This window comes from Microcebus murinus, chromosome 17 (assembly GCF_040939455.1).
Source record: "Microcebus murinus isolate Inina chromosome 17, M.murinus_Inina_mat1.0, whole genome shotgun sequence".
Taxonomy (NCBI): Eukaryota; Metazoa; Chordata; class Mammalia; order Primates; family Cheirogaleidae; genus Microcebus; species Microcebus murinus.
In genome coordinates this window covers 53,690,094-53,710,587 of record NC_134120.1, presented here as the reverse complement: position 1 = coordinate 53,710,587, position 20,494 = coordinate 53,690,094, and the positions used below count along the sequence as shown (strand labels likewise).

Below are 20,494 nucleotides of genomic sequence, written 5' to 3'. Positions count from 1 at the left end.
GAATGTGAAACAATAGTTAATTTCAAAACAATTTCATAGTTCCTCAAATGCTAAAAATAGAGTTACAATGTGACCCAGCAATTCCATTCTTAAGTATATAGCCAAGAGAACTGAAAACAAATGTCTACACAAAAACCTGTACATAAATGTTCATAGTAGCGTTATTCATAATATCCAAGGGTGAAAACACCCTGAATGTCATGATAATTACATAAAATGTGATATATCCACACAATGAAATATTACTTGAATTTAAAAGGGCACAAGGTATTGATAAATGCTATAACATGGATAAACTTTGATATATTATGCTAAGTGAAAGAAACCAGACACAAAGACCACATACTACACTACATTGACTGCATTTAAATGAAATGTGTAGAATAATCAAATCTACAGAGTCAGAAAGTAAGTTAATAATTAATTGCCTAGGGCTGAGATTAGGGGCCAGAGAAAATGGAGAGTGACCATTAATAGGTACAGGGTGTATCTCAGGGGAACGAGGTTCAAAATGTTTTAAAATTAATTATGGTATTGGTTCCACAACTCTGTAAATATATTAGAAACCACCGAATTATACCTTTTAAATGGGTAAATTGTATGACACGTGAATTAAATCTCAATAAACCTGTTAAAATTCTATTGGGCTTATAAGATATAAAAATACATATCAGCATCACAAGGTAATAATAGAAATACTCATATATGCATAGCTCACAATATATTTAAAAACAGGAGACAACATTATGAAGCTGATAAAATATTTCTTCAGTTTTTCCTATCAGGAATATTGAACCAAATTTAAAATATAATTTTAGCATGCATACCAAATACAAGAATTATCTATGTTTATTAGAAGTGGTCTTAAGCTAGAGAGCTGCTGAATCTGCACAGCCATCTCCACATTTCAAGCTGATCCTGCATCTTATTGTCACTACATTAAAATCAACTTTATGAGCAACTGTATACTTGCAACGGAACAGCTACTATTAAAAAATGTTGTAATGCCTACTCATAAACCCATATGAATCCAAATAGGAGCCTTTACAGCGAAGTAAATGAGATTCAGCAATTCCACATCCATTCGGAAAACATAGTTTTAGATATGAAATATTTATGCTCCTTTAGGATTTAAATTTAATGAGCATCAAAATTTCAGAATAATTGATTATTATTAAGAAATCTTGTTAGGAAATCTCATAAAATATTACCCATAAAGCTTTCCATTTTAAGACCAAACTACTGCCTTCCTTAAAATCTTTATTTGCATGTTTCCCTCATAAACTTAGAGATTCAGGAAAAAATAACTACAGAAGGGCTATCATCAAAACCATTTAAGGCTTACAGTTCAAAATGCTGCTGTACCATACATCACCTTGGTACAGAGCCTGTTTTGCTATTCTGTGCCTCCTAACAGCAGTTCGCAAAGCCAATTAGGTATTAGCACAGGTATTCTCCAAAGCAGAGAACATAAGCACCATTTGTATGGCTATAGGAAGCTGGTTCCTAAGGGAAAAATGAAACTGCAGGAGACACATTTTAGGAATGGTCTGATAGAAGGATAAGTCTTTATGACTTTGCAGAACACAATGACTGAAATCCAGTGGAATGGGAGGGGCTACCTTTTAGGAGCTATTATGTTGGCCAGTAGCCAGATGCAGAAGAACTGAGGATACTTAACAGGAAACTCTGTGCAACCTTGGCTGCCCCACCACATTGCACCCAGTGCAACATCTGCCCTGCAGTGAAGTCTGCTCTAAGAAACAGGCAGACAGCATATGTCATTAGAGCGCTCAGAACTTGGTAGGTATGCAGTATTAATGGCTCTTATTTTTTAACCTCCTAGTAAGAGGTGGGTCAGAGGCCATGGACATTAGTGTGTATTAGGCGATCCTATGGCACCTGTCTAGCCAGAGGCTATTACTCTGAGAATCTGGTCGAGTTCCAACTCAGGTAATTGTATTCTGCTTCCTAAATTTGCCTTGCTGTTTCAATTAGATACAGCCTCGATCATTTTCCTGCCTTTTCAAGAAAGGAAGAGGGGGTAGAAATTCTTCTTGAATGTCCCATTCTTGCTGATACAGAAAAAAAGGTAAATGTAATGATACAAAAGTAACATCTGCCTTAGAAACAAAGGCGATGATTGCTGTAATTTAACTTACATGTTTGCCAAGCTTTAGAACACCAAATAAAGATACCAGAGAGCAAAAACCCCTTTAGATAGAATTAGACAAATGTGTCATGACACCCCTATCAGATAACAACCACATGGGTCTTCTCTATAACTATGAAGAGTAACCTAATGATCTATCTATTCAAATCCAAGCAAGAAAAAGCTGAGACATTCCTGCAAGTGTATATATTTCTAATACTGTAGATATAACCATGCTCTCATTATGTGGGTAGGAGGCATCAGCAGAGATCCATGAAATGTATGACCTAGCCAGTTCTCTTTAATGCCAGAGATCCTAAAAATAAACAGGTTGCCATCTTTCAGATGGCCAAAAATCTAAAATCTGACAATATCAATTTTGGGCAAAGATATAGGAAAAATAAAACTATCATGCAGTGCTGGTGGGAATATAAACTGGTTCAGACACTTTTCATAGCAATTTGGCAGCATCTAATAAAACTAAAAATGTGTCTACCTTACCCTACATCCCAGCAATTCAACTTCTAAGAATATACTCCACTGAGTTTCTTGCATATTATACCAAGAGGCACATCCACAAATATTCACCGCAGCAATGTTTTTATAGAGGAAAACTAGGGGGAATACACTAAATGTTCATAAAAGAATTTTAAAAATGCAGTATATTCACATGATAGAATATCATAGATTGACCTAAGAAATGTAATACTAAGTGGGAAAAAAACCCAAGAGACAAGTGTACAGTTTGATATCATTCATTAGAACGTATAAAAGGCAAACCTTTTTTGCTTTTATTCATACACAGCGATCGTAGGAAACATAGCACGCACGTACACACAGGCATTTGCAGTGTTTGCTTAGCACCATATGTTTCTTGGTAAAAGTCAAGGCCTAGTTACCATGAAAGAGCAGAAAAGCTAACACCTTGCTTTCCCAGATCACTCCAATTGCTAGAAGGGAATGAGCACACAATCTAATAATAGCTTGACCACCATGACAATCCCACCTGGGGCTTTGCAATGAGAACAAAGACGCAAAGGCCCAGAGTTAGCGAAGAATGTCCAGCTACAGGCTAGGTCACCTTGCAAAGGTGAGGGAGGCAGAGGCATGGCACCAGCTCCCCATATCCTCGTGGCTGGCTCTCCTGCTGCAGTGGTCATGGTGGTCTGCTGGCATAGCCTTACTTTGGGGACCTGCTCATTAACTGCACCTAGACCACCAGTATTCTCAGGGAATCTATTAGCCATCCAATTCTCTTTCAACAGAACACCTTTTCAGCTTAAAGCAGCTACAGTCAACTGCTGTGGCATGTGCACTAGAGACTCTACAGATGGAGGTACGATGAGCGTACCACTGTGGTGGCCCCTGGGTGGTGGCAAGAAATACGGCTGGCAATCTGTGCTGTTTCACTTATTTAAGGAAAAAAGTACACATACACATAACAAACTATTAAGAGTTGTTTGTACTGGATGTTAAATTAGTGTGCATTTATCACCCATTGTACTTTTTTAAAGTACTAATTTTTAAAAGAGGAAGAAAAGGCCATTTCTGGGGTCTCTAGGTAGTTTACATAGGTGTCCTATATTTGACAGATCCTAGGCCTGTTTGGGGCTGTGTTGCTTGAAACTATATGATCACTACTAAGGAACTGTGCCAAAAAATACTGGATTTAAAACAAAATGTACGAATTCTCAATATATAGCCTTGTGCTACTATTGAAAGGTGAAATCCAAAGATCATGGCAATGAATAAACAGTTTCTTTTGCAAGGATGTCCAAGCATACCAAAAAATTCCTTTATTTCTCTTTCCTCATTTTCATTTTAAGATACTTAGATACACACAAACCATCACACTTCCAAATGAAATACAGGTTTTTAAATTTCTGGGCTGGCAAACCAAGACATGGAGATTTGTCAGGGAACTCTCTTCATAGGATGACCTCTCCCCGTTTAGTCCTTTCTCTTAATCTTTAATATAAATATGGCCCCCAAGGATGTATCCAGACATTTAAAAGTAAAGACAACTTACTACATGGATGTCCTAACACCTTCACTTCATCAATAGCGAGGTAGCCTTGGTGTCCAGAAGTTATCACTTCAAAAACCACCTAGAAAATTGAGAAAGATTTACATTATTCACTCATTCTGTTAGACTTTAACCAACTATCTACTATATAAAAATACAGTTTGACTCATTCATGCATTCATTCATGTGCCTAACATCTGCTATCAATGGTCCAGGTTCTACAAGACAAAAATAAGTAAGACCCCACTCCAGTCTTCAGGGAGGTCAGTGCATAGAGGGTGAGTTGGACAGCACTTGTCTCAAGGACTCACCTGGTAAGGCAGAGGACAGTGGATAGTTATAAAACAGAGGCTTGGAGTCATGTATAAAGGGCTGGAGATACAGCAGGGAGCAAAGTATCAAGGTCATTAAGATCACAGAATTTAAATTTTGGAGAGAAGATAATCAAATAATCACACAGACATAATATTATAATAATGACTGACCAAAATCAGAGGGCAGGCAATTACCCTGAGAAAACCTACAATGAAAGGATACTTTGTGTGCTTAGCGGAGAGCAACAAGCACATTGTACCAAAGGCAAGGAGGTACAGAGAAAGAGGACTAAGCAAAGACAGCAGTGTGTTGGTGAGTAAACTATCCGGATGGGAGCTGGGGCATAGAAGCAGAAGTGTCTTTGTGGCTACATGTCCAAGAGTTTCAGAAAATGGAAAGGATTCCCTACCCAGAGACATGGTCAAGTTTGTGAGAGATACTGAGCATGAGAGAAAAGTCTAAGGACTTTATAATATTTTATTGTATGATAAACATACACACCTATACACATATTTAGGTTTCTTTTTCCCCTCAAGGGGTGATGTTAAGATTTAGGTAACAATTCTGAAGGGGACTCTCTGACCAGTTTGAAACATGTGGGGTCCTGGGTTTCATATGACCAAAAACCAAAATACAGTAAGTGTTATGAAGGACAAGTACAGACTACCTGAAGGCCTCCCATGAAGAGGTAAGATTTGAGCTAAAGGGCGAGAATGAGCTGAGAGTGTGAAGAGGATAACTGTGAGGGGCCTGAGGTGGGCGGGATCATGGAGAGGAAGAGGAGAATCAGGACCTGAGGCTGTACAGGTGAGCTGTGGCCAGGTAAGACTCTGCTTGAGGGAATGAGACAGCAGGAAAGATACCCTAATTAATACAGAGAAGAGACTGGGCTAACTGAAATTCAGATGGCAGAGGTTTGAATTAAAGGAAGCATGATATAAAATTTTTCACATTGCTGAAATCAAGAAGGCATTAGCAATTCCTTTATCATTGGAAGAGCAAGACAGGAGGAAAAGGGCAATATTCCTTGAGCTTCTAAGAATGATGGACTTTTGTGAGATGAGAGAGCCACATCATAGAAATTGAGGCTAAAAAAGAACAATCAGTAAGAGGACAATCAATTTTCTTAATTTGATTAATTGCCTAAAAGTGTCAGCTGTCTGGCTATTATTTTAAAGATCCATATGAACATTATTTTAACTTCCATTTATAACCAGAAAGAAACCATATTACCAGGGGGACCGTGACTCATAATATAATAGGAAGACCATAAGTCTTAAAACATAACCCAGCAATTGCACTCTTAGAGATTTATCCCAGAGAAATGAAAAGTTTCATTCATATAAAAACCTGCACACAAATGTTTACAGAAGCTTTATTCATAATAGCCAAACAATGGAACCCATATGTCCTTCACTTGGTAAATGATTAAACGCACTGTAGTCCATCTATACCTTGGATTACTACTCATCAATAAAAAGCACCCAACTATTGATATATCCCACAACTTGGATGAAGCTACAGAGAATAATGCTGAGTGAAAAAAGCCAATCCCAAAAGATTACATACTTTATGATTACATTTATGTAACATTATGTAACATTTATGTCCACTTATGTGACATTTTATAATGCCAAGATATTAGAAATGGGGGATGGATTAGTGATTGCCAAGTGTTAGGGACAAAGGAAGACGAGGCAGGAGGGAGATGGGTTTGCTTACAAAAAGACAACCTCAATGATCCTTGTGTTGCTGGAATTGTTTAGCATCTTCACTGCAGTAGTGGATATACAAACCTATTCAGGTTAAAAAAAAAACTGTACAGAACTAAACACACATGGGTGCATGAGTACAAGCAAAACTGGGGAAATCTGAATAAGCTTTGTAGATCGTAACAATGTCAATATCCTGGTTGTGATATCATACTATAGTTTTGCAAAATGTTACCATTTGGGGAAACTGGGTAACATGAACATAGGAATATCCCTATTATTCTTTACTACCATATATAACTCTATAATTTTTTCATAAAAAATTCAATTTATAAAAGTAATTATAAATTCACCATTTACTAAGCACATGCTGCATGCACTATGAAGATATTACTCCTTCATATAAAAATTCCTCAAGGATTGCATATTTCAAAAAATGAAAAGCTTTAGATACAAAGCAAATGTCAAAAAACTGAATGAATCTAGTGTAGATTAATGTTTAAACTCAATCTTTCTCACTCTAAATATGTCTTTGCTTCTACCCATCGCCCCAGCAGAAACTTCGATCTTAGAACTGCATCATTTATGTTTATGTGATGAATGAAAAACTGGAGGAAGTACTTGGCAGAATCCAACGTGGAAAAACCTCAGGAGGCTTCCTAGACCACAGGTACAAGAAGTCATCCCAGAAACTCTTCCTAGGCTAGATGACACCATGCCACAATGCTATCGCAATAAAATATAAAACAAGGGAGAGAAGAAGCACAATAGAAAAACAAAAATGACATCAAACTTCATCTTATTCATAAGCTTAATATATTTTGTTCACTGACAGTACAAGAGAAAGGAAGAAATAGATGGATATTCTTGCAAGGGGACCCTGCTAATTTATCTCTCTACTACTAAAGTCTATAAGAGGACAATGGAAAGTACAAAATGAAGATGGATTATTGAGAGCAAGTATAGGAAAAAGCATCCAGAGGCCCTCCAAACAGGGCCCCAGATAGGCACTGCAGGAATCCGCAAGCTGTTCTGATGCAATGGCCACTGCAGGGACAGCCAGTGGGTGGCTACCAATGCCACTGCCACCAGCTACCCATCACTCTGATCATATAAATGTATTTTGAAAGCCAAATCTAGAATGTCCATCAGACCTTCCTACATTCCATCTATCTTCTCTGCATTGCTCCATTCCTCCCTCTTATTCATTCATTCATTCATCCATTCATTCATTCATTCGACTCAAGATTCGACTGAGTGCCACCTCTCTTCCAGGCGCTGTGATAAGCACTTGAAATATATCATGAAAAGAGCAAATGAAGACCCCTTGCCGCATCAAAACTGTCCTTCTTCTTGTAGAAATTATGATTTACCTTATCAACTATAATAGATGAAGCTTCTAATAAAAAATTAGAAGAATTATCCTTATTCTTTGAAGGGATGCATTAATTTTTAAAATACAGTGTTCGTACAAAACATGCTCATGTTTATCTGTTTTAAGTTGATCTGTATGTGTAAATTTAATCCATAATATTTTATTTAAACTAATAGAGGGCTACGGCCCTTCCAAAGACAAGGAGAGTGAAAGGAAAAAAGCAAAGAAAATTACAGTCCTAGAAAAGCCACCTTACCTTCTCTGAATCTGTTTTTTCTCCCATCAATGTCAAAGAATGGGTGACCCTTAGAAGTTTTACATAAAAATTTCTGAGTCCTTTAGTTCAAATATTTATAGAATATTTACTACAGGATCTAAAAGAATTAGACAGTTTTATGAAATTTAAGCTTTAGTTAGAGAAGAAATAACACACATGAATGATGAAAGAACAGAAGACGACAACAATAAACAACAGCCAAATGACAGATTCGCACAATAAGGTGCTCATAGAAATGTGGCCCTTCTTGGCCACAGAACCATACTCCCTCTCAGCCACACAAGCCAGAAGCCTATGACACAACACAATCTTCAGTACAAAGTTCTGGCCTGCTGGTATCAACCATGGATGTCCCAGCAAGTATTTACCCTTCATCTCTACTAGATCAGAGGCAAAGAGACTCAGCTACAAACCAATGCCCTCCAAATTTCCCAGCAGGATGACCTGTTAACAAGGCCACGACAAAAGAATTAAATTCATGCTTTTCTCTGCAACTTTATTTGGTCCCCTTAGTCTTTTTTCCAACTAGAAAATCAAGCGGCAAAGAAAGACAGAATTTGATCATAAATACACTCAAAGAACAATGGCTTGCCCCTTTCAGTTAATTAGAAACTTCTGAAAGTAAACATCTCAAAATTGGTAGGTTCCAGCACTGACTAACTTAGAGGTAATTGTAGAGACAAGAAGAGGAAAACATCCTTTGTGGTTGTTTATGTGTGCATGTCTACATAATTAGTATATAATATGTAAATAAAAGTTTCTTATGTCACATATTTAAGTGTTTATACATAAGAAGGTCGATTATGTGTTATAAGATATAAGCAGTAACTTTAATGTTTCTTTAAAAATTGAAGCAAATTTTTCATAAAACCATTTTATAGCTCTTAATAAACTCCTAAGTAAGTTTTATTAGCTTCTTCATCAAGTTTACAATTCAGTATATAACAGTTTCAATACATATCACAATTATAAAGTAGCTATGACTTGTACTGAAAAGTTTCCTGTTTTGAAATAAATATGATTAAATGAAGATATCTGAATTTAGATGCTATATATAGAGCAGTCTTAGATTGACTACTAACTTTATTTTAAACACCTGACCATTTAGAAATTTTTTTCTTAATAACATACAAGGTTTAAAATATGCAGATCAAAAGATGAGGCCCATCTTAATCTGGTTTCTTAAAAATACATTTTAGAATCCCATTAAAGGTTTTGTTGTCATGAATTCATGCTATCTGGCAAGTTTTCCACCTAGTCCTCCTTTCAAGCCAGTGCCCTTACCAGGAAGGCTTCAAAGCAAAACTAATATTTTTGTCAAACAAGGAACTACTCTACTGAAGGAACTACTGCTCCAGCGAAGCAAAACAAGTGTATGCAGAACCCAGTGGGAAGCAAAGGAATGTTTAAAATGCCAGCATCCAGGTCCAAAAAGATTGAGGTCAGACAAAACAGTAACATGAGAACACCAACGGTATCATTGAAACAAGAGAAAAGAAAGGTGTAAGAAATTAATTTGGGGATGTGCCATGTTTAGTTTTATCAAACAGAACAGGATATTGAAAATCTTCTATATTAGATGTAAGGCTTGGGTTTTAGGGAGCCCACACCAAATCTTTTTTTAAAAAGAAATAATTCAGTAATCCAAAAAAAAATTATTTATTTGTATAATTTTGTGTCCCAGGTAACTTTTGTATATGTTATCTAATTTTCCCCAGTTAAACATACCTGGTAGATTGTATTAACTCTCTTTTAAGGATGAGTAGGTTGACTCAGAAAGGGTAAGTAATTTTTCTGAGGTCACACAAGTACTTAAAGAGTTGGGGTGTAATCCTAGGTCTATTTTACTTCCAAGTCTGGACTATTTTCATGTTATCAAACAGCCTCAACTAGCAAGTTTAAGAGATTATATATATATATATAAGATGAATATATACTTACACACACAAAAAAAATACATAACCATACATATATACACATTCATATCTGTCCTTCAATACGTAGATATAGATGTTCTAAACATTTTACTTCCAGATTTAGGAAATGGATAGAATAATCATCTATTTGACCTAGAAACACAGATGCAAGGAAGAGTGATATGACATAGTTTTAACAACACCAAGTTTAAGACAAGAGGGGGCAAACTACAACCCATGGGCCAAAGCTTTTCTACCACCTGCTTTTGTATTCCTCACAAGCTAAAGATGTTTTTTATAGTTTTCACCACTTGGAAAAAATCAAAGAAGAATAATATTTTGTGATACATGAGAATTATACAAAATTCAATTTTCAATGCCTATGAAGAAAGTTTTATTGAAACACAGCCATGCTCAGTCATTTACGCATTGGCTATGATGACTTTCCTACAACAGCAGCGGAGCTAAGTATTACAGTTGCCACAGAGAGCATCTGGCCTGTAAAGCTTGAAATATTTACTATATAGCCTCCTATTTTTAGAGAAAACTTTCCTGCTTGGCTCACCAATATAATGACATTACTCCGGTTAACAAGAAAGCATGTGTCAAAAACAATACTTTATCACAGCCAAATATAATATCCCTTGCACTCCATGTGGGAGCCTCAGACTCCAGCAATGGCAGAGAGAAGACCTTGCCCCTGCCTTGACTTGTTTTCAATTATACATGTGTAGTATTTTAAATGCCCAAGTAAGCTTGTAATATCATTACCAAATGTTTTTAAATAATATGTAATTACAATATATCAAAACAAAGCCATAAAAAACTCATTGCTTTGGAGACCTCCAAAACAATGTGCAAAATAAAATGACATGAAAATCAATTCATTTAAAAGTCAGATCTTCTATAAAGACACTGTATTACTGGGAACTTTTAATAATTTAATATTAAAATCTGATCCTTAGATCTCATCTGATCTTTTATTTTCTTTGTTGTTAGATTTGGACTAACTGCTTTTATTTTTGCCAAAACAAACACGGTTTTGTTTTGTTTTTTAAAAAAATGTCGTATCCTTCTAACCCATCCTAAATTGTGATTATTTGAAAAGATGTGTATCAGTATGCCAGAATCACAGAGCTATCATTTCTTATTCTTGAATAATTTTGTCACAACACAGAACTTCACTTTATGTCACCTTTATTTTTTTTTTAGACTTGGCTTAACAGAAAATCGAGTCAATCCTCATTACTCACAGATTCTGTATTTGTGAATTGCCTACTCCTCAAAATTTATTTGTAACCCCCAAATCAATACTTGCAAAGCTGTCATGGTCATTTGCAGACATGTACAGAGCAGCAAAAATTTGAGTCACTCAAGGCACATGTTTCCAGGCAAGGTCAAACAAGGCAATCCTCTGTCTTCTTGTTTCAGCTTTCATATTATAAAAAATGTATCCTTTATTGTGGTCTATTTAATGCCATGTTTTTCACATTTTTGTGCTTTTTATTGGTGATTTTGCTTTTTAAAATGGCCCCAGGTGTAGTGCTTTAGTCTAGTGCTGCTAAGTGCAAGGATGCTGCCATGAGCCTTAAAGAGAAAATACGAGTGTTGGAGAAGCTCCCCCAGGCACGGATTATGGTGCTGCTGGCCATGGGTTCACTCTCAATGAATCAACTACATAAATTACATAGGGCAGCTTTAAACAGACACACACATAAAACAAGGTTAGCTATCGATCGGTTGACAAAAATTGTGACCAGAGGAAACTAACCCCTTATTTCCCATGGAAGCAACAGTCCAGTATTCATTAATTCTGTATTCTCTGTGACTCCGTAGAACATGACTATGGAAAGTAGCTGAAAATCAACTCTATCAGTGTGTTTTGGTTCACTCTGAATCCCCATTTCTATCAAAGTACTGTTTTGCTGATGGCTCCCGGATATATTTGCAGCCATGGGATGTAAGAAAATGTAGAATAGAGAGAATCAGTATTCATTCACTCTCTCAACTAATAACATCTCAGGAGACACGATGCTGTATCCCTAAAGCTTCTAAAGACTCTGGGAGAAGCCATTTGCTCTCAGATAGGAACTGCCAGTTAAACCACTGACTGGTACTCTCATTTGCTCGTGAAAAGCCATCCTGGATGCTGGCCTGTGAGAGGTTTGACATCAGGCAATCCTTTAGATGCCTGCCAAACTGGAGATGGGGAAGCAGTTTACCATCGCAGCATCTCTGATCCTCCCTGCTTCAGTGAAGAGCAAAATTAGCTTTCCATCCTGCCACTTTCCCTTGCTATGTGTGAACAAAGAAAAGGGAGATGCTTACCAACACAGATACCGCCAAGGAAAATGTACTGGTGGAAGTCATTAGTCAATCCCCCAGAACACAGGGGATTAAATGGTATATGTCTGTCCTCCCACACGTTACCCAGTAGATCCTTCAGGTTGTTGATTTAAATGAAAAGCAAACTTGGGTCCTATCCTTTTACAAAAACTTTATGTTGTTTTTGTCAAATGAGTTAAATAAAAAATAAAAATACATACAGTAAAGAAAAGTGTCCAGAATATTAAAGAGCCAAAGCTAAGCCACAAAATACAGCACATTGAGAAAGGAGCAAAGTATTCCAGCATTTGTTTATGTCGACGTGTTATCGGAAAATAAAAATCTACTCTTGGAAAGGTAATGGCACTCAAAGAACAGCAAAATTGGCAATGAAGATAATTATTAGAGCTTGTCAGGCCTATTCTTAAATGACTTCACCTATTCTTCCTACCAATAAACATGACTTTCCTCACTTTTCTTTTTGTTACCCGTTCTCATTTAGAAAAGAATGTGATAAGGTCACACAACTCACACACTCGAATATTTTATAAAACAGGATGTGGATTAAAATTAAGGTAGAGGGGGAAAAAACTCACACCTTCAAAGTTATAAGAGACAGTGCTGATATGCAAGAAGCAGCAGACCACACAGAGATACAGACGCTAAACAACAGAAGAACTTATCCTTGATAACCAAATAATAAGTACAAGTTGAGAATCATATTTAGAGATGTGGTAAGTTTTTAAAAATAAACAGAAATACAATCTTTGAGGATAAAAAGAACATCACACAAATTGTTCTACTTCCTAAATGCCGCTCTGTGTCAATATTAAAGTGACAACCTAAGGCGGCCCCAGTGTTTTCTTAAAACATACTGTCTTTTTTAAGCGCAAAATGCAGAGTATGGGGCAGCTGCTTAGACTAGCTCTCTTGCTTGCGAGAGAGTTATATATCACTTCCACATCAATTCCCCACATCGTCAAGAGGCATGAAGCAATTCACTTGTCCTGCACTTGGAGTAAGGGCCATAGTCAAGGAATTTATGAGTCAAGGTACACTCTATTGTCAATTGGTACGTATCAGTATTTCCCAAGCATACTTCAGGGAACACTAGATGCAAGAGCTACTCTGCAAAAGCCCAAACTGATGCCCAGACCCCAGCTGGGCACCCACACTTGCCATGTGCCCATCCTGGAGATTCAAAAACAGACTCAGCCTCACAAATGGCCTGCACAACAGAATCTATTCAACTTTGCCTGAATCAGTGCTTCTTCCTCTTTGGTCAACTAATGTCTCCTAACATTCCCTGGATTTGTGGAACACAAGCTGGAAAACACTCACAGATTCAGCTCTGAAACACCATCTCTAAGCAGCATATGTAGTCGAGCCTGTTGCCACTTCATGTGACTTCCTAGAAAATTAGTGGGCTGGATGCAAATATAGGAAAAAAGCAGGTGCCGGGGCAGTTGTGCAAAGAACAAAGGTTGGAGCTAAAAGTGAAGGGATGGGTAAAATCAAGTCACTCCTATTCCCTCAACGCCTCATTTACCAGGAAGGATGTCAGACCTACAAAGGGCAAATCTTGGTTTTGGGCCCCCTCCTCCCCTACCTTCCCCAAAGTACAAACTCCTCTGTGTCCTTCTTGCACAAAAAATGTAGAACAGGGCCTGGCTGGAATCCACTCATCATTTCCTCCTGGGACTCTTTGGCATATCTAAGGAATTTGTTTTAACAAGGAGGCTCTAGGAAGCCAACAAGACTCTCATATTTGATGACTTTATCCCCAAATCTCCCTTGGGCCTGCCAGCCTCACCATCCCCTCCCTTCCTGGAGAGGCAGTGAGGAGGGGGTTTCCAGGCTACCTGTGAATTCTTCCCTTTTCAAAGTGACATTTATATTAAAGGTCACTCCCTCCCTAGCCTCTGACTGTACTCAGAATTGTTGTCTTCTCAAAGCAGGGAGAAAGGCTGTGCAGGTGAGATTCCAGAGGCTTCTGTGGATGCACGCATGATTAGAACCCAGAGAAATCAATCGTGGCTCTTTTGCTTCAGGGGTGTGGGGTTAGGAGAGAGGAACGAGGAGGAGATGGCAGAATCAAAGCCAAGTTCTTTTATGTTTTTTATCAGCACAATAAAGCAAGAGGGTGGATGTGAGAGGAAAATATTATTCTTCCAATGACAGAAAGTCCAGGTCTAAATCAAAGGAAACAGGTGCCCCGAGGAGGGCAGGTAGCCTACACCTCCCTGCTGTTCCCAGCCACACAAGGGCGGGTACAAGTAGCAGCAATTAGGAAAAACATTAATTAAGGAATTAAATGTCTGTTAATCACCAAATACTTGACAATTCATGTTTTAACGAACAGTAATTAACCTGCAATAGCTGTATTCTGTGCAGGTTACCACTGAGATGTGCACCTGTGGAACGCTATTCTACCATAGATAGTAAAAGCTACATAAAATGACTACTGTAGCAAGAACACTCTATTCTGCTAAGAAAGTTTTCAAAACTCTACAAATGCCTAAATAAAGATAATGATAATGGTCGGGGAAAGACTATGACAACAGGAGATGCCCCAAAAGACCTACTATGTTTATCAAAAGTACACAGGGTAATTGTTCTAGTTTGATTAAAAAGTCCCCAAATCCAACAAGTGCAAAGCTCTGATTCTGACCAAGATGAAATACAGCTCCAATTTTGCAGCAAAAACTATATGAGAAATGGACATTCTTGGTGAAGGCCCAGGAGGTAAAGAGAAACAGGGCCCTAAAGAGCCCAGGACGGCACACTTGGTGCTCAGGATAGCAGTTCTGGAATGTTCTGACAGAAAGGAATTTGGTTCGCTTTGCCTCACCTAGTGTTACACAAAAGGATTTGTTCCTGGAACCCTTTCTTATTTAACACCTTTTCACATTGCACTAAACACATTTCGGATGTGCCTTAGCAGGGAGAAAGCACTCAACTATCAACTGTTCCCTTTTTTCTGTCTTCCACAAACCTTAGCAGTCTTAATGGTGGCTAAACAAGCACCATCATCAACTGAGAGGCTAGCATGTCCCAAGCATGCTTTTCCTTCCATCTTCACACCCTGCACAGTCATCACATTCCATCTTCACACCCTGCACAGCCCTGTAATCAGGAAAGTGAGGCTCATGACATTTTAGTCACCCATGCTTACCAGTGGGCAGAGCCCACTTCCATGAAACCCAAAGTGTATGTTCTTTGATGCTGCCCATTTTCACACCATTTATAATAAGAAATTCCCTTAAATGCATTCATTTATCCATCTTAACTCATATCAAAACTACTTACTAGCATAAAAACTATTTTATAGAAATAAAGTATTTTAATATACTAGTATTTCAAGTACACGTTAACCTTACATTACTTTTTTAGATCTCTATAATGTATCGTACAGCCTACACAATAATATAGAGGTGCTATCCAGGGGGAGCTGACTCCCTGTATCCTAAGAGAGGATCCCTCAATGGTACCCTCTCCTCTAGAGACCCGGGCCCTATTATCTTGTCTTCAGCCTTCAGGCCCAGAAACAGCCTACCTGCACCCAAAGAATGCACCATTTCGATATTGAGTCTTATGTACCATGTTCACAAAAGAAAATGACACACACATGCATGTATGCACACATAATACCAGAAAAATATTGTTTTATATTTTACAATTAGAAATATAGTAGTCACATCTTCAAGCCAGTACAGAACTCCTTGTAAAAACATCTGTATGGGAAATCACATTGCAAGCAGATGGGCTCTTGCATGATTCCTGTTTCTAAGAGCATCAAGATGCAACAGCCATCTCCTCGGTAAAGGTGCGCTGCCCCACGGGCTGGGCAGTGGATCTGCAGCCCAACGAAACCCTCTCTTGGCAGAACCTGACAGCTTACTGTTTTAGCTTTTTTTTTTTTTTTGCCGTGGGCATTTTTTAATGACCATCTCCAGTGATGCTGACACCTTAGGCTGGGAGTGGAAATGGGATGTGGTATGTGTTTACTTTTACTTCATATCTGGTAATACAGCTTGTCCTGCTCATCCCAACTGGGAAACATCATTCAGGTCTTACATGGTGATTTTAAAGCCAATGGCTTAGTGTTAGGGAAGTTTCCTGCTGACATCCCTCTCACAGCATCCACAATGTGCCATTTACTTAATAGCTCATGTTGCTGTTAAGGTAATGACTTCAGTATGTTTACTACCCAGCAGATAAAGGGGAAATGAAAGAAAAGTGCTACCTTAACTCTGCCTTTAAAATTTCAAAGGCTGGTGCTGGGTTGGAGTTCTTGGGAATTAAATGAATAAGTGGTTTTTCAGTAGATATATACCCTTTAAGGTGTTGATCAGTAGGTTCTTAAAAACTTAGCAACATGGTATTAAAAAATCTCTACCAAATCCACCTTTAAATTCAAGGTATGAAGCTAACCTAATGAATCAATCAGTGCTATGAACTGAATATTTGTGTGCCCCCAAAATTCATACTGATACCCTAATCTTCCTCAATGTGATGGCATTAGGAGGTGGGGCCTTTGGGAGGTGATAAGGCCATGAGGGTGGAATCCTCATGATGGGATTAGTGCCCTTATAAGAAGCAACATGAGAGAGCTTGCATTCCAGCCTGCCCTCACCCCCTACTTTCTACCATGTGAGGCACAGTGAGAAGATGGCCATCTGCAAACCAGAAAAGGAGCTTTCACCAGAATGTGACTACGCTTGCAACCAGACTTCCCAAACTTGAAAAACATGAGAAATAAATGTCCGTTATTTAAGCCGCCCAGTCTATGGTATTTTGTTACTGTAGCCCAGCAGACTAAGACACTAGTGAAGCAATAAACTTTAACAGTTCTGATTTAATTTGGTAAATCATGCACTACTCAGTCATGTGATCACAGTGAAAAGAAGGGGCCTTGGGAGTTAGGATCAGAGGTTCAAAATTGAGATGGCAAAACATTTTATACAAAGGTGCTCAAAAAAGTAAGAATTCACTGAGAATGACAATGGTCTGATATATAGGACCATTCTACTTTCAATGTAGTTTGATAATTCCTTTTTAAAGTCTGCTCTCCCAAGACTGTTTATAAATCAAACCATTACTTTAATGCACTTGACTCTCTGAGCTAGGTAAGTAAAAGGCAAATAGAAATTCCAGATCGGACTGCCAATGTCATGCTAAATCAGTTTTTTGTGACTCTGGAGGCTGTGAAGGGTCTCAAGAGAGCTCTCTAGAGGTTTTTCGTGGGCACTGATAAGGCCAAAGAGAAGAACATCAGGGCAGCGAAGAACAGAACACAGCTTCCTATCTTGTCTGGGAGTGTGTCCCACTGGCTCCAAGCTGGTAGATACCTGAAGGCTGAGGAAGAGCCTAGAATAGGTCCCAGAGGGGCACTGGAAACATTCCAGACCTGGATCTTCCCTGCTTTGGGAAGGTCTCCTCCAAAAGAAGTTTTGTAATCACACTTAGCTTCTTAGCCTGGGACAGCATACAAAAACCTTTTGAAGCCTAACCCAGCCAAACCCCACTTCCCCTGCTTGCTTTTTAATTCTATGAAAGAGAAAACTCTGTTCCCAAGGCCATATTCTTTACTTAAACTACTGATTGGTTACTAGTACATTTATATAAAAAGAGGGTATTGATTAAATAGAGTTTTCCTTTTGGAGGAAAAAAACTAATTTTTACTCTTTTTTGTTTTATAAACAAAAACAGTACATGTATACTGAGGAAAATTGAGAATATGACAGATGGCAGAAAGAAAAAAATCTAATCACCTCTTATCCCACTAGCTATGGAGATACCAGTTTTTATGTATTTATTTCAAAATATGTTTTAGTGTTTATTATATACTTTAAATTTAAAAGTGAAATTTAACAAATTCTTTATACCTGTTTTACCCATTTAATAACATAAGTTTAAATGCATCACTAAATTTTCTTCTATAACGTTATTCTTAATCACTACAAAATGAATTTTTGTTTCGAGGTAGCTTAAATTAACAAAGCCTCTATTGTTGGAAATAATACTGTTTCTGATTTTTCTTTATTATAAACAAGCTGCTATAAATATCCTTTTAATTAATTATTTGCAATCACTGCCCATTATTTCTTTAGGAAAAATTCCTAATAATAGATTGCTAATTTAGACATATCTAAGTTTTAATACTTTTATAACTTATTGCGAAAGTATACTCTAAAAGATCTTAACAATTTACATACATACTAACAGAGCTTTCACTACCTCTCTACTTCCATTCAAAAAACATTTATCTATCATTCATCAGAGGCCAGAAATTGTTGTAGGTACATGGTTACAAAGATAATTTAAGCAAGGAATTTATAGCTCATTTTGTCATTATTCCAAGGGTAGAGGAATGGAGATTGATGGATCTTAACTAATAAACCACCAAACCTGCTGCATGGATTACTGGATGCCATTCATGCCCATTCTGAAGAGAAACAGCCCTGGAAAGACCCAGTTTTCCCGTCCCTGAGTCTAGCCAAGTACTTAAATCAAACATGAAAAATGATCTTAGATGCATGTTCCAGTTGGCTCCTTCATGGGCCAAAGGAATTAAGAGAGAGAAAAGCAAAATACTGCAATCCTCTTTGTGCCTCCTCTTAGCTGGAAAGTAACTGAGTATTTTCAATATCAAGCTATTTTTAAAAGGTTCTGTGGACAAATGGCAAAAGCTCCTCAAACTCCCACTGTCACTAAGTTCCCACCTTTGATCCAAAGTTAGGATGATCTCGTGTTCAGGCGTCCCCATCAGAAGGGCAGAAGGGCTGTGACATCAGGATTACTTTTACACCACTTCTTAACTGCGCCTGGCCCCTGCCCCTCGGTTACTTTAAATAGGAACTCAAAGTGGGTATTGTGGGTCTCAAAGAGCCTCCAAAATAACAGGACAGAACTTGCAGCAGCCCCTCGATGACAAGGACTCAGTCTGCATTTTTCTTCCCATTTTGTATGTGAGTGGAAGCAGAAACCTGCACCTCACCAGCTCATCTCCACAAGGGCTCATTTCTTAATGACTCATATACTCCTGAGACCCATTACCAGAAGAAGGGACATTTTCTTTTAGACTCAAGTGCTAGGTCTCCCTGGATCATATACAGCTTACTTAATATAGAAAGTAAAATATCCTTGCAGATAGCACTTCTTACCTTACTGCAGGTTATTGCTTTTATTTTTCTAAAATAATATATGCCAGGCATAAACAAATTTTGAATCATGGTTGTTTTTTTTTTTTTTTAACTAATTTCACAAAGCCTTAAGACACTCCTTATCAAACAGTGTAGTTTTTCTTACACTGGTATATAAAAAAATAACATTTCTTACACCCCCTCTGATTATAGTGATATAAGAAATTTATATTTTTAGAAATTAGAGGATGGTTCAAACCATGCAATGAAAAGAAAAGTGCATACCTGATAAAAGTTAGGCCAGAAAGTACTAATGGCCAGTTCTGCCCTGTTCCATGTACGTGTCGGGTCTCCAGATATGTTCCAGATAGGATTCCCCAAAGGCCCATTATTGACCTTCACGTAAACATTGAGTAACCCAGGAGCAGAATTACTCTTGCTGGATACAAAATAGTGAAAATCGATGCAGTGCGTGTCATTCTCTTTAAGTTGCGGTAAGAGCAGGTGGGCTCTTTGCCCCTCAGATCTCCCCGATGCATTCACCAGCATGAAAGATCCTGCAAAAACAAAATCAAAGTACAGTCATAACCCTAAACACCACTTTCTGGTCACCTCTGAAAAGCCACCATCATTCTGAGGGTTTGGCACTGCAATTTCACATTAGTCACTTAGGCCTGAACTGCCATTTCTCTCATACCTTTTTCATACATTTCCTCCTCCAAATATCCCCAATGTATTCTCAAGAGTCAGTGAACTGAACAGACCCTGGATGTACTATAATTAGTCTCCTAAATAACAAAAAATGTAGCATAATGTTTATAGACCTTCCCTGAACAATCTGGTAGTCACCAGCCATATGTGGTGGTTATTTAAGTTAAAATTAACTAAAATGCCTCAATACTAAATATTCAGGTTCTCAGTCACCATAGCCACATTTTAAGTGCTCAATAGCCACATGTGATGAGGAGTTACACATTGGGCAGCACTACACAATGTCTCCATCCAACAGAAAGTTCTACTAGACAGCCCTATCCCATAATGGTACCACCACTTGGTAATCACTTGGTATAATCTAGAGAAAGATAACAGAGTAGTCTGGTTTATGAAATCTTAGCCCTGTGATGCTCCTTGTGGTCAATGCAATATGACCATCTTGCAGTTGGGCACCAGTATCCCTCTTCCAATTCTGGAACAACTGAGTTCTCCTTGACAGTGGGGATGTTTTCCCAACAGGTGATAACTAATGCAATC

The 20,494-nt window shown here is 37.9% G+C and overlaps 1 protein-coding gene across 6 annotated transcripts in view; it reads right to left on the bottom strand.

Annotated features, from left to right (window-relative positions):
• The window catches only part of PTPRM (protein tyrosine phosphatase receptor type M), a 790,604-nt gene that overhangs the window by 477,546 nt on the left and 292,564 nt on the right, over window positions 1-20,494 (bottom strand). For all 6 annotated transcript variants that reach the window (XM_012745929.2, XM_012745922.2, XM_012745925.2 and 3 more), the window contains exons 3-4: window positions 19,529-19,800; window positions 4,182-4,260 (exon numbers count right to left, since the gene is read on the bottom strand). In XM_012745929.2, the coding sequence (XP_012601383.1) occupies window positions 4,182-4,260; window positions 19,529-19,800 (351 nt within the window). The remainder of the gene's footprint in view (window positions 1-4,181; window positions 4,261-19,528; window positions 19,801-20,494) is intronic.